Consider the following 13,095-nt stretch of genomic DNA (forward strand, 5'->3'; position numbering starts at 1 on the left):
TACATCAGAGAAATATGAGAATTTACTTAAAGCTAAATTGTCCTGAAGGTATTGGGTCAGCTGGTACGGGTTCTGCATCAATAGCCCTGCTGTAGAAGAACTGAACAAAGTGTTGGCATTTATTTCTATAGAAATAGAAACAAAGGTTTTTTTTGTAAGAATAACATACAGTAACATCAGTAGAGCAGTGCACAAAAGCAAGGTTTCATTAAACCTTTTATCAAATGCTGATAAAGCCTCAACTGGAATATTATGTTCATTTGAGTGTTGGACTTGGCCAGACTTCAGAGGTTTCAGACTCACTATCAAGGATGAAGACTGCAGTTACTTGGGTAGACTGGAGAAGCTGGGATTGTTTTCTTAGAACATAGAACAGTACAGCATGGGACAGGCCATTCGGCCCAAGACGTTGTGCTGATGTTGATTCAATTTATACTAAATGTCATCCTCCTGTGTATCATCCACATCCCTCCATCCCTTCATATTCGTGTGTCTGTCTAAAAGCCTCAAACTCCACCAAACTGCCTGCTTCCACTACTACCCCTGGTAACCCAGTCCAGGCACCTACCACTCTCTGCATTAAAAAAAAGTCACCTTTAAAACCACCACCACCCACCTTCCCCCCTACAGCACCGCACCACCGCCCCCCCCCCCCCCCCCCCAAGACCTTAAAAGCATGTCCTCTGGTGTTTGACATTTCTACTCTGGAGAAAAGATTCTGACTGTCTACCCTATTTATGCCTCTCAATTTTAAAAACCTCCATCAGGCCTCCCCTCAGCCTCTGACACTCTGGGGAAATAAACCCAAGTTTTCCAACTTTTCCTTATAGCTCATACCTTCTAATCCAGGCAGCATCCTGGTAAACCTCTTCTGCGTTCTCTCCACAATCTCCACATCCTTCATATAATGGGGCAACCAGAACTGCACACAATACTCCAAGTGTGGTCTGACTAAAGTTTCCCATTGCTGCAGCATGACTTCCTTACTCTTATACGCAACACCCTACTAATGAAGGCAAACATGCCATACACTTTATCCACTTGCGTAGCCACTTTCAGTGAACTATGGACCTGGATCCCAAGATCCCTTTGTACCTCAATGCTGTTGAGGGGTCTACCATTAACTGTATACTTTCTCCTTTCATTTGACCTCCCAAAGTGACACACCACACACTTGCCCAGATTAAACTCCATCTGCCACTTCTCTGCCCGTATCTGTAACTGATCTATATCCCGCTGTATTCTTTGATAGTCCTTTACACTGTTGATAACTCCACCAATCTTGGTGTCATCTGACAATTTGCCAATCCACCTATCTACATTTTCATCCAAATCATTGATATATATGGTGGAGAGGTGTTACTGTGTCTGGAGATCTGTGATCAGTTGTGTTCCACAAGGATAGGTGCTGAAACGGCGGTCTCAGCACCAATCCCTGTGGAACACAACTGATCACAGACCTTCAGACACAGTAACACCCCTCTACCCCTACTCTGTCTTCTATGGGCAAGTCAGTTCCAAATCCAAACTTGCAATTCACCCTGGATCCTGTGCATCTTTATCTTCTGAATCAACCTACCATGAGGGACCTTATCAAATGCTGTACTGAAATCCATGTAGATAATGTCCACTGCCTTACCCTCATCAAGATCCTTTGTCACCTCCTCAAAAAACTCGATCAAGTTTGTAAGGCATGACCTGCCCTGCAGAAAGCTATGCTGACTGTCCGTAGGCAGGCCATGCCTTTCCAAATGCACGTAAATCCTATCCCTCAGTTATCCTCTCCAATAGCTTCCCTACCACTAAGTGAGGCTCAAGGCCTGTAATTACCTGGATATTCACCATTCCCTTTTCTTTTTTTTTTTGAACAAAGGCACAACATTTGCTGCTCTCCATCGCTCTGGGACCTCACCTGTTGCTAGTGAGGACACAAAGATCTTTGTCAAAGTCCCAGCAATCTCTCACTTGCTTCTTTCAATATCTGGGATATATGCCATCAGGCCCTGGGGACTTATCCCACCTAATGCCTTTCAGAAGACCAGCACATCAACTCCTCAATCTCAATGTCCAGCACATTAGCATGCTCCACTCTGACTTCACTATTCTCCAAATCCTTCTCTGTGAATACGGACGCAAAGTACTCAGCTGCTTGCTCTGACTTCAAGCACCAATTCCCTTCTTTATCCTTGAGTGGACCTACCCTCTCCTTAGTTATCCTCTTTTTCTTAATACGTATAAAATGCCTCGGGATTCTCCTTGATCCTGTTTGCCAAGGACATTTCATGGCCCTTTTTGGCCTTCCTAATCGCCTGCTTGACCACTTTCCTGCTATCTTTATATTCTACAAGGGCCCAGTCTAATTTTAGCTTCCTAAACATTATGTCTGATTCCTTTTTCTTCCTGACTAAATTTAGGACCTATCCGGTCGTCCAAGGTTCCCTTACCTGACCACCCTTGTCCTTGCTCCTTACTGGAACATGCTGATCCTGAACTCTGCTCAGCTGGTCTTTAAACAACTCCCACGTGTCAGACATGGACTTGTCCGACAGCAGCTGCTCCCAATAAATGCCCTTAAACTCCTGTCTTATCCTGTCATAATTTGCCCTCCACCTATTTAGTACCTTCCTGCAAGATCTGATTTTATCCTTACTCATAACTATCTTAAAACATACTGAGTTGTGGTCATTATTCCCAAAATGTTCAGGTTTGTCACCTGGCCTGGCTCATTTCCTAAAACCAGGTTCAGTATGTTTTCTCCATGAGTTGGACTCTTCACATACTGTTTCAACAACCCCTTTTGGATGCACTAAAGAAATCCCACCCTATTTAAGTCTCCTGTATTAAGGAAGTTCCAATCAAAATTGGGGAAGTTACAGTCCCCCACTCTGACAACCCTGTTGTTCTGCACCTTTCCATAATCTGCGTACATATCTGATCTTCCACCTCTCAGTGGCTATTGGGGGGCCTATAGTACAATCCCATCAGCATAGTTGCACCTTTCTTAGTTCTGAGCTCCATCCAAGTTGCCTCTGTGGATGAGCCCTTCAGTGTGTCATGAGTACTGCTGTGACACTCTCCCTTATCAGTAGTGCAACCCCTCCACCTCTTACCTCCCTCTCTATCACGTCTAAAACAACGAAACCCAGGAACATTGAGCTGCCAATCCTGTCCCTCACACAACCAGATCTCTGTAATGGCAACAACATCGTAATTCCATGTACTGACCTAGGCTTTGAGTTCATCCTCCTCACCCATAATACTCCCAGCGTTGAAATAAACTCATTCCAGCGCATCAGTCCCACCATGTTTATTGGCCAGTTCCTCGCTGTCCTTCCTTTCAGTCTTGTCGTACCATCTTTCTTGCCCTCAACCCTGCCACCTGCTGGGGTTTCCATCCCCTGCCACTCTTGTTTAAACCCACCCGAGTAGCACCAGCAAACCTCCCAGTGAGGAGATTGGTTCCCCTCCAGTTCAGATGCAAACAGTCTTGTTTGTGTAGATCTCACCTGCCCTGGAAGAGAGCCTAAAGATCCATAAATCTGAAACCCTCCTTCCTGCACCAGCTTCTTAGCCACATATTGAGCTGCACTGTGTATCTGTTTCTCACTTCACCAGCACATGGCATGGGCAGTAATCCTGAGATTACAACACTGGAAGTCCTGCTTTTTAACTTCCTACCTAAGTCACTATAAATCACTTTGCAGGACCTCATCCCTGCTTCTGCCTATGACATTGGTACCTATATGGACCACGACCTCTGGCTGCTCACCCTCCCCTCTCAGAACGTCCTGTCCAGGGAGGCAACACACCATCATGGAGTCTCAATTGTGGCCACAGTAACATCTATCTGCGCCCCTTACTGTCAAGTCCCCTATAACTGTTGCTTCGCCTGACTTCATCTTTCCTTTTTTGCCTCAGAGCCAGGCATGGTGCCACTGACCCGGCTACTGCTGCTGACCTCTGAAAGATCATCCCCACCCTCCAACAGTATCCAAAGGCGGTATACCTGTTACTGAGGGGAATGGCCACAGCTGAACTCTGCACTGTCTGCCTGCTCCCCATACTTCTCCTGGTGGTCACCCATCTATCTGTAGCTTGCGCCTGAGGTGTGACCACCTCAATAAAACTCTCATTTGTGATCTCCTGCACCTCCCAGATGGTCCTGAGTACATCCACTCGCACCTCTGGTTCCTTGACCTGGTCTGTCAGGAGCTGCAGTGGGGTGCACTTCCCACAGATGTAGTCATCAGGGAGACCATTAGGTTCCCTGACTTCCCACATCTTGTAGGAGGAGCATTCCACTGCCCTGACTGCCAGTTTGTCTACACTAAGTCAAAGGTCACAGATCAACAGGAAAATAAAATCCATACCTGTTCTTATCTGCTACTTACCTGTGCCTCCTTGATAAAGCCTCAGCTCCCCGCTCTTACTCTGGCCCACTCCAAAATGGCCACTCTGCTTTAGCTTTATTTTTATTGGCTGAGTTGCCACACACTTAGCCAATCAGAAACAACTTTTAAAAAAGCTGCTGGCTCCTCTCCTCTGACTGCTGCAAGTTTTCTTTAGGCAGTGAAGTTTCAAGAGATTTCTCAGAGGTGATCAAAATCATGACAGGTTTCAGTGGAGTATTGGAGAAATTGTGTCTAATGGCAGAACAATTGGTAACCAGAAGAAGCAGCCATGGTAATTAGCAAAACAACTGGAGTGATGTGAGGGAATTTTTTTTTAGGCAATGTAATTTGAAAAGAAAATCAAAAAAACTGCAGATGCTGGAAATCTAAAATAAAAACAGAAAATGCTGAGAATACTCAACACGTCAGGCGGGATGTGGAAAGAGAAACAGAGTCAAAGTTTCAGGTGGGAGATCCTTCATCAGAACTGAAAGAGATAAAAGAAGCCTGTTAAGCTGAAGGGAGGATGTCTCTGAGAGGGTAAAACCAGATGACCATGGGGATGAGCTGTAAACCAAGTGATCTGGTCAGTGAGTGAGTAGGAGCAGTTGGAGAGCAAGAACATTGACAGAAGAATGTGGGAGTTGCAAAATGCAGAGCTGGAGGACGTGCCCAGCAATTCAGGGTAGGTGAGTAATACAGAAATTTTGAAGGGAATCCAAATGAACATGAGAACAAAGGAATTGAGTGAGAGGTGCACCGCAGGAAGTACTATAACGAACAGTCGGCTGAATGGCCTGATCTACAGCTTGTTTTACTGTTCACGTTCCCTGCTCACCACCAGCTGAGCTTGCCCTTTGCCCGACTCCCTGCCTCACGTAAATCTACATTAAACTCCCCTGTAATTTGAGATTACACTGCTTTCCAAGGTTGATGCAAAAGATTCAGATAAAACAAGGTAGCCCAGTATGCTGGTTAAACTACCTTTCAACCAACATCACTAATCTGGTCATTTATGGTTTTGCTGTTTGTCACACTTGTGACTCCTTTCTACATTGTTGTGCCTGTAGTGTCATGGATGTAGAACACCTTAGGACACCCTGAGATGAAGATAGCCCCTGTAAAAGTAAATTCTTTAAATGTAGTCCCTCAGTGAAAATGGTGGCAGGGAAATTAAGCATGCTTTACTCGAGGATGGAAATTACAAGACCCTTCAAAAACGTATTGATATCTCCCATGAACAAAAACTGATTATCTTGTTCAGCATGCTGATTCCAATCTCCTCTTTTGTTTACTGGTGATCTAATTCATGTTTACACAATGAATCCTATTTGATAGCTGCCCTCCATGTCTACAGGGAGAGAAACCTGCAGCACAGCCACTAACTTTGGCTCGTGACCAGAATGATGGGAAGAGGAACCGGCGAGTATGTGAATTGTGTGATAAAATCATCCTTGGTGACCAAGAATGGAAGGGTAAGAAGAATTGGACCATGTCAGGAAAATGACCCAACATGCATGATGAAGCTAAGTGAAGGACTGTTGGGGAAGCTAGGGTGAGGACACTAGCAGGATGCCAGATTGAGAGTGACCGTTCAGTGAACTCTGAATGCTTACCTTGCAGCTCACCTGAAATCCAAGAATCATCAGTACAACTTGAAGAGGAGGAGGAGGGCGGAGGCACAGTTAAGCACATGCACTTCCCCTGACACTGAAAACACTCCACAAGAAGTGTAGAGGCTACCTCCAATCTGCAGTTATATCACAGGAACTTGCCCAGGGATGTGAATCAACTGGTATGGATGGTCTAGAGCAGTAACTGGCCTGAAGTTATTACCTATTAGAGACTTTATGCAGAATAGCTCTATAATTAAAGGACGTACCGTTGCTGCTATTCCTCTATTTGTTCCTATAATTAACACTGAATTTGGTGTCGATATTCTAGCTTGTATCCCTGGAGCTTCCTGTTGGATCAGTTGTCAGGTAAAGATTGCACATTTTTTTCCTTTGAAAGTTGGAGACAATTGATATCTGCTTGCTGAAGGTGGCTGGGTGTATTCCTGGAGATTGTCACACCTCTTGACTCCAGCCTCGCTGTCCAGTCAATCTTTTCTCACCATTATTTTAACTTGCAGTAGTGTTGAAGTAAAGTTAAAAGATGCATTTTATTTAAGGAGCCTAGTGAACTTTCCTGCATGGTTTGCTCACTGAGGTATCCAGGGGATTAATCATTCATTCCAAAGAGTTAGCAACCATAACCTGAAACCACTCAGCAGGAACTGATCAAATATGATAGAAGGAACAGATGTTTGGAATCATGGTCTGTTCAGGGCTATTCTCCACATGCCTATACCGACAAGATATTATGGCCAGTCATTGACGTGGAAGGTGATGCTCATTGACTCATGGTGACTTCTCCCAGGGGATGGTATGCTGTATCACTTTGCGTGTTAGACCTGAAAGAAGGATGGAGGCAGCAAGGACTGACAACAAGTGACAAATTCCCTTCAGCAGTGCGTTGTCTCTTGGGTGCAAGTGCGGAGAGTGAGAATAACAAAGGTTGTCAGATCGCAGGAATGTGAAGTGAATTCTATAAATGGGAGCAAACATGCAGTCTAAGCCGAGGACATGGTTCCTATTGAATGTTTTGTTTTAATTTTCCATTTCTGTTCTGGATGTCATGAATGACTATTCTTTAAATATTCCCACCAGCTGCAGGTAAGAAATGTCCAGTGATGGAGAGGCTGGTCAGGTACACCCAACCTGCTGCAGAACCACAGGGCTTTAATACTGATTTTTAAATTCCCACCACCCTAATTTTTGTATCCTTGGAACTTAAGTCCAGGTTTCATTCTGGTAAATCTGTACTATACTTCCTCCAAAGTCATTGCATCTTTCCTTGAATATGAAGACTATAAAGTGTTCATGGTACTCAAGATGTGATCCGACCAAGGCTTTAATAACTCAATTATAATTTCTATCCACTTGAATTGTAGTTCCATTTTCCGCGTTTCCATTTTACATGTTTACATATATGGATATCTTGATCACTTTGCACATCTATTCTTTGTAGGTTTTTACTATTTAGGGGACAGTCTGCTCTATCCTTTGTAAATCACATTTGATTTGGCCTCATTTGCCAGTTTTTTCCCCCTTTTTCTTAATGAAGGTAATATCTTTAATTTTATACTTGTACAGTGCTTTGCAATCCAGCTCTTGTGGCATTGGTAAACTTGTTTTCAATATAACCATCTAAATTAAAAGTAAGTATTGTGGATAGCTCCGATACAGATCCTTGTGGACACTACTATCACCACCTGTTAGTTAAGAAAACCGGCTCATTATCCCTTTGCCTCTCTGCCACTCAGCTGGTTTATTAACCAGGTTAACAATTCACCTTTAACTAACAATATCTAATGTGCATCTTTTTCTGTACTTCTGTCATTAGCTAAATAACATTTCAAAAATGTTGTCTTTTCAGGACATTCATTCCAATCCATCTACCCCTTACAATCTGTGCTGGCTGTCACCAATGAATTGAAACATTTTCAAGGTATTCAATCCCTGAATCTGAGCTCAGAAAATTTTCCCAAAGCAAATGTTAGGCTAAGTGGCCTATAATTCACTGGCTTCCTGCCCCTTTAATGAAGTGACTAGTCCAGTTTTCCAATCCAAAGGAATAGTTTCAGAAACAAGGAAAGTTTCAGAGGTTATTGCTTGAGCACTTGAAATGTTATCACTTCCTTCATAATCCTGAAATGGAAAGCATTTGGTCCTATGGGCTTGTCACATATTATTGCCATCATAATATGCAGCATATTATTACCGGTGAAACCCTGTTCCTGAAAACATAGTTGCTTCCTTGGAATATTTGAAATTTGGTCTTCTATCTCTACATTCAATATTGACAGTAATTATTCAGCATTTCAACAATTCCCTTATTTTCATTTGCAACATCATCATCAATTTGAGGTCCAGAACCCATCTATTCAAAATATTCGGGGGTGGGGGGAGGGCTGTGGGGAGACAATCTATTTATTTTGCAATTCCATGGTCCCTTTTAGCTGCTTTTACAACCTGTTTGAAAGGATCTTTGCCCATTTTTGCTATTTATTGTTATTTTGGTTTTATGTTTAAGGAGCAACATACTGTATTTCTATCCATTTAGTGGTTATGGGCATCACTGACAAAACCAGCGTTTATTACTCTTGAGAAAATGATCAGCCACCTTAAACAACTGCAGGCCTTCTGGTGAAATTACTCCCACAATTTTGTTGGCTAGGAAGTTCAAGGCTGATTGATGATGAAGTAAGAGTGATATATTTCAAAGTCAGGATGCTGTATGACATAAGAGGGGAACCTGTAGGTTTTGCCTGCAACTCTTGTCCTTCTCGGCAGTAAAAGACAAAGGTTTAGTAGAACTTGCCAGGTTAGCCTTAATGAGTAAGTATATTGCATGTTGTGGATTAAGCTGCCCCATTAGTGGTGGGAATGAATGTCTAGGCTGGCTGCTGCAATGCCACTCAAGCTGCCTTGTCCTGGATTGCACTGAACTTCCTTAGTATTGTTGGTGTTCCATTGATCCAGGCAACCTGAGAGTCTTCCACTGCACCACAGACTTGTGCTTTATAATTAATCAAAATGCTGTGAGAAGTCAGGAGGGAATTGCTTTGCTGTCCACGCGGACATGGTGTGCCAAGTGCCTGTTTCTGCGCTAACTCCCATACCGTGGGAGTTATTCCCTGCAAGGTGCCCAGCTTGTGATCTACTCTTGTATCCACAGAATATATATGGTTAATCCAGCTGAAATTTCTGGTGACTTTGATGCTGAGGGACTTGATAATGTCATTGAATGCGAAGAATAGAAGTCTCTGTTGCTGGAGGTGTTCACTGTCCAACACCTTCCTGTTATGACTGTTGTTTCTCGCATCAGTCTGTGTCCGAGTGTTGGCATACTGCCCTGAGTGCATGCAGCAACACCTAGATTATTTCTGAGAAGTTATGAACAGAATTGAGCATTATGCAATCATCAGCAAACATCCCCACTTCTGACCTTATGATGGAAGCAAGGTCATTGATGACACAGCCTAGAACACCTCTGAGGAACCCCACAGTGCTATCCTGGAGCTGACATGCAGTGATGCAGAGAGAACCATGAACTCTGACTTGTAGTGGATCTTAGTTTTGGATTCAACATTCAGCCTGTGACACTTAAGTTAATGGGGAGAATGAAGGCTCAAAGAAAAAAACAATGCAGTTTTATAATTCCTTTTGCAATCTCAGGACATGCCAACTCTAATACTGGGAAATGTGGCAGCCATATTGAGTAAAGCGAAGCTCCACAGGGAGGAATGAGAGAATGATCAGCTAATCTGTTTTAATGATTAAATTCTGTTGGTCCAATGTTGACACCATCCAGCACATGTGGTAGTTTGGGGTGTTGCAGTTCTAGTTAGTAAACATTGCCTGAATAATGACAGGATAGACTGTTGTAAATGAGATACTGACCACATTCTTTGATGAAATGAATCCTCACCCAACAGTTGCCCGGAGAGTATGTTGATGATAGATTGAACCATGCGCCAAGCACATTAAAAGTTTAATGACCAGCTTTCAGCTACTCCATTCTTAAGTGATTACACTTGCCTCTAGTGGTCACCCCACCATTATGTTGTGGTCTGCTACACCTGGGATCGATACATCCTCACTCTACAAAAAAGCCCATCCCTACTCTCTCTGCGATACCACGTCCACTGATTGAACTGCCAGCTGTGGTACATCACTCATTGATCTTGTCCCCACCCCTACATGTTGATACAACACTCAGTGACCCCCACACCACACTGTTTTCTGTATAATTACAACATCTGATCTTCCAATGATCCTTTGGTGAATCGCCTCCAAACTTGAAACCTTCCCTAATGTCTCTGTGACCAAAACTGAACCAAAGACACATGGATGGAATATAATTTGAAGTCTACAGTTTGATCATCACTTCCTTTGCCTTGTGCTGTCCAGATGATTTAAATTAACTCCTGCATTATAACAGTGATAACATTTTAAATTTCTTTTATTGTCTGTAAATCTCTTTGGTTGATCTGAAAGATGTTACTCTCTGAACACAAGTCATTCTTTTCCTGTCGGGCTGCTGATTGTTACTTTCCATTGGATGCTCATGTTTAGTGTTGACTGCAGTGTGAGGGTTAAAAATAATTTTCCCCTTTCAAGCACGTGCTTGGGTCACTATTATATATGGTGCCCCTGTCTGGTTCGTGAGGACCATGCTGGCTTGTTACTGTGCTTCCTGGTGAAGTTGTCTTGACTTCATAGTAATCCTTACTGATGTGGAACCTCGTCTCACTGTGGTATTGATTACTGTCCAACAAACAGCAGCTTTCACCACCACCTCTGTTTCTGCAGTCCGACAGCCACATCAACAAAGGCAACAATCATCCTCATTGGAGCTTTTATAGAGCAGGGTATAAAGGAATTACGGGAGGACTCACTTGCACTCAATGTTCATGAACAGTCAGTGCAGAAAGGTTTGTGGAAGAGTGACCCATCCCAAGGTCTGTGGCAAGGTTTGCGCTCAGTGTCTTTGCAGCTGGAGTGAAGAATCTTTCAACGCTCCAAAATATCCCCAAGCAGTGTTCAGTGTTTTGAAGTGGATATGAAACTGCAGACAAACGCCACAGGACTACATGATCTGGGAGCAGAGCAGCAAAGGCTCATGTCTGGACTACCCGGTACCGTCCTACTGCTGACTTCATGGTGATTAATCTATTGGCTTCGGAGAGTGAAAATTCACTGCAGGTAATGGAAGAACTGTGCAAGGAAGGTTGAAGGTAATTCTAGATGGCCTGGGATACCATTCCATAGAATGCTTAAGAGTGGATGCCACATGAAGTAGGACATCATTGAAAGGCTTTGGGGGAGGGGGGGCATGTAAAACAAAAGAAATAGATGCAGGACTAACCAGTGGAGAAACTGAAATTGGAGAACGAGGAATACCCCACCTACAAGTCTCCGTATGAACTCTGCTGCCATTGGCTCCAGTACACCAAATCCTGGTTTCCTTGGTGACACAATGCTTAGAGCTGGTACACTATCACATGCGGTTCCCATGTCTGGTTCACGAGCACCATGCTGGCTCCCTGAAGGGTGGGAGTTGTAAATACTTGTAACATTTGTTAATTGAAATTTTACTGTCATATTAAAAATTGGCCTTGAAATCATGTCTTTTTGATTTACCTTCAGGTCCACATTTCTTTAGGTGAACTGGATTACGTTGTTTGGTGACTGATCTCTTACATAATGAAGCCATTCTTCATTGCAGCATCCAGCTGTAGGTTATGGCCTGTAGCTGTGAGACATTGTAGGTGCCACTCAACACTGCAGAGGACTGGGACCACTGGGCCACTCTGTCCTGATGCACTGTATGGGCCATCACCTATATATCAGCTATTATGCACTGTCAGTGTTAGATTTAATGATCTATGGTTGGTTTCTCTCTTTTTCCAGCACAAAACTGTTACAGTGCTCATGCTCTAATCCTCTAGCTTATTCTTCAGAATAGAGTTTGGAACATTACTCATAGATTTTCAGATTTGAGCATGCACAAAATATAAACCATGGGGGAACTATACTAACATCTGCCCTCGGGCCACATCAGGTAATGTATTGCATTGAGCTGTCTGAGGCTGGAAGTACAGTTGTGGGAAAGAGAATTGCACATTATTTACCTTAACCAACACACAAAATGCTGGAGGGACTCAGCAGGTCAGGCAGCATCTATGGAGGGAAATGGACAGTTGATATTTCAGGTCAGGACCCTTCATCGGGACTGGAAAGAAAGAGGGGAGAGAGCCGGTATAAAAGTTTGGGGGCGGGGGAGGGGGCGTGTAAGGGGTGGAGCAGGAGCTGGCAGGTGATAGGTGGATCCAGGTGAAGGAGGGGAGAGTGGGAATGATGCAAGTGTTACGGACTCAGTGAAAGTCCCTTTAAGATAGAGAGTGTGTGTGTGTGTGGGGCGTCCTTACGTCAATAGAAGATAAAGGACATAATGACGTTGTTGAAGAAGGAAGGAGGAGAAGGGAGAGAGACACCAGCCTGCTAGTTTTCTCTATCGATGGATGAGAAACAATAACTGTGTCTGCCACAGAAATCCATGTATGGAAGTTGGAAGTAATCCGGTGGAGTTCACTTTGTTGCTGACCTGTAGAAGGAAACAGGTATTTGTGTGTGGACGGCCACGATTCGGATGCTTTTCGGGGTGAGGAAGTCACTACCGAGTAAACACTGAAGTGTCGTTTGGGTTCCATCGTGGAACATTTGGATTTCGTATGTACTCTCTGTTTTTCTACATCTACGTCTTATCTTCAGACAACGGTGGTCGTTGAAGAAGCCCTTGCTCATGTTTCACCTTATGACTTGCGGAACTGAACTTTAAGAACCATTCCGGAACTTGGAGTTTGGGACTTTGTCACACACACACACACAAAGAGTTTAGTTTTGGGGTTAACGTTCGAGGTTTAACATTTTTGATTTCTAACATACTAACATTTTTACTTTTATTTTACGTATTATCATAAGTAGTAATTAATAAAATAGTTTTTAACGCTAAATCATGCTCAGTGTGTTTCTTTTGTTGCTGGTTCGTGACAAAATTGGGGGCGCATCCGGAATCATTCCCAAGGTTAACGAGA

General features: G+C 43.5%; 1 protein-coding gene across 6 annotated transcripts in view; it reads left to right on the forward strand.

Moving 5' to 3' along the window:
* trit1 (tRNA isopentenyltransferase 1) overlaps positions 1-12,859 on the forward strand; it is a 49,568-nt gene extending 36,709 nt beyond the window's left edge. For 5 of the 6 annotated variants that reach the window (XM_052036230.1, XM_052036234.1, XM_052036232.1 and 2 more), the window contains 2 exons: positions 5,749-5,866; positions 6,015-12,859. In XM_052036230.1, coding sequence (XP_051892190.1) covers positions 5,749-5,866; positions 6,015-6,127 — 231 coding nt within the window. In that variant the 3' untranslated portion in view covers positions 6,128-12,859. Of the gene's footprint in view, positions 1-5,748; positions 5,867-6,014 lie in introns of those variants that run through there. The other variant, XR_007957981.1, reaches the window with a different exon arrangement.
* The last annotated feature ends 236 nt before the right edge of the window (positions 12,860-13,095 follow it).

This window comes from Pristis pectinata, chromosome 22 (assembly GCF_009764475.1).
Source record: "Pristis pectinata isolate sPriPec2 chromosome 22, sPriPec2.1.pri, whole genome shotgun sequence".
NCBI classification, from domain to species: domain Eukaryota; kingdom Metazoa; phylum Chordata; class Chondrichthyes; order Rhinopristiformes; family Pristidae; genus Pristis; species Pristis pectinata.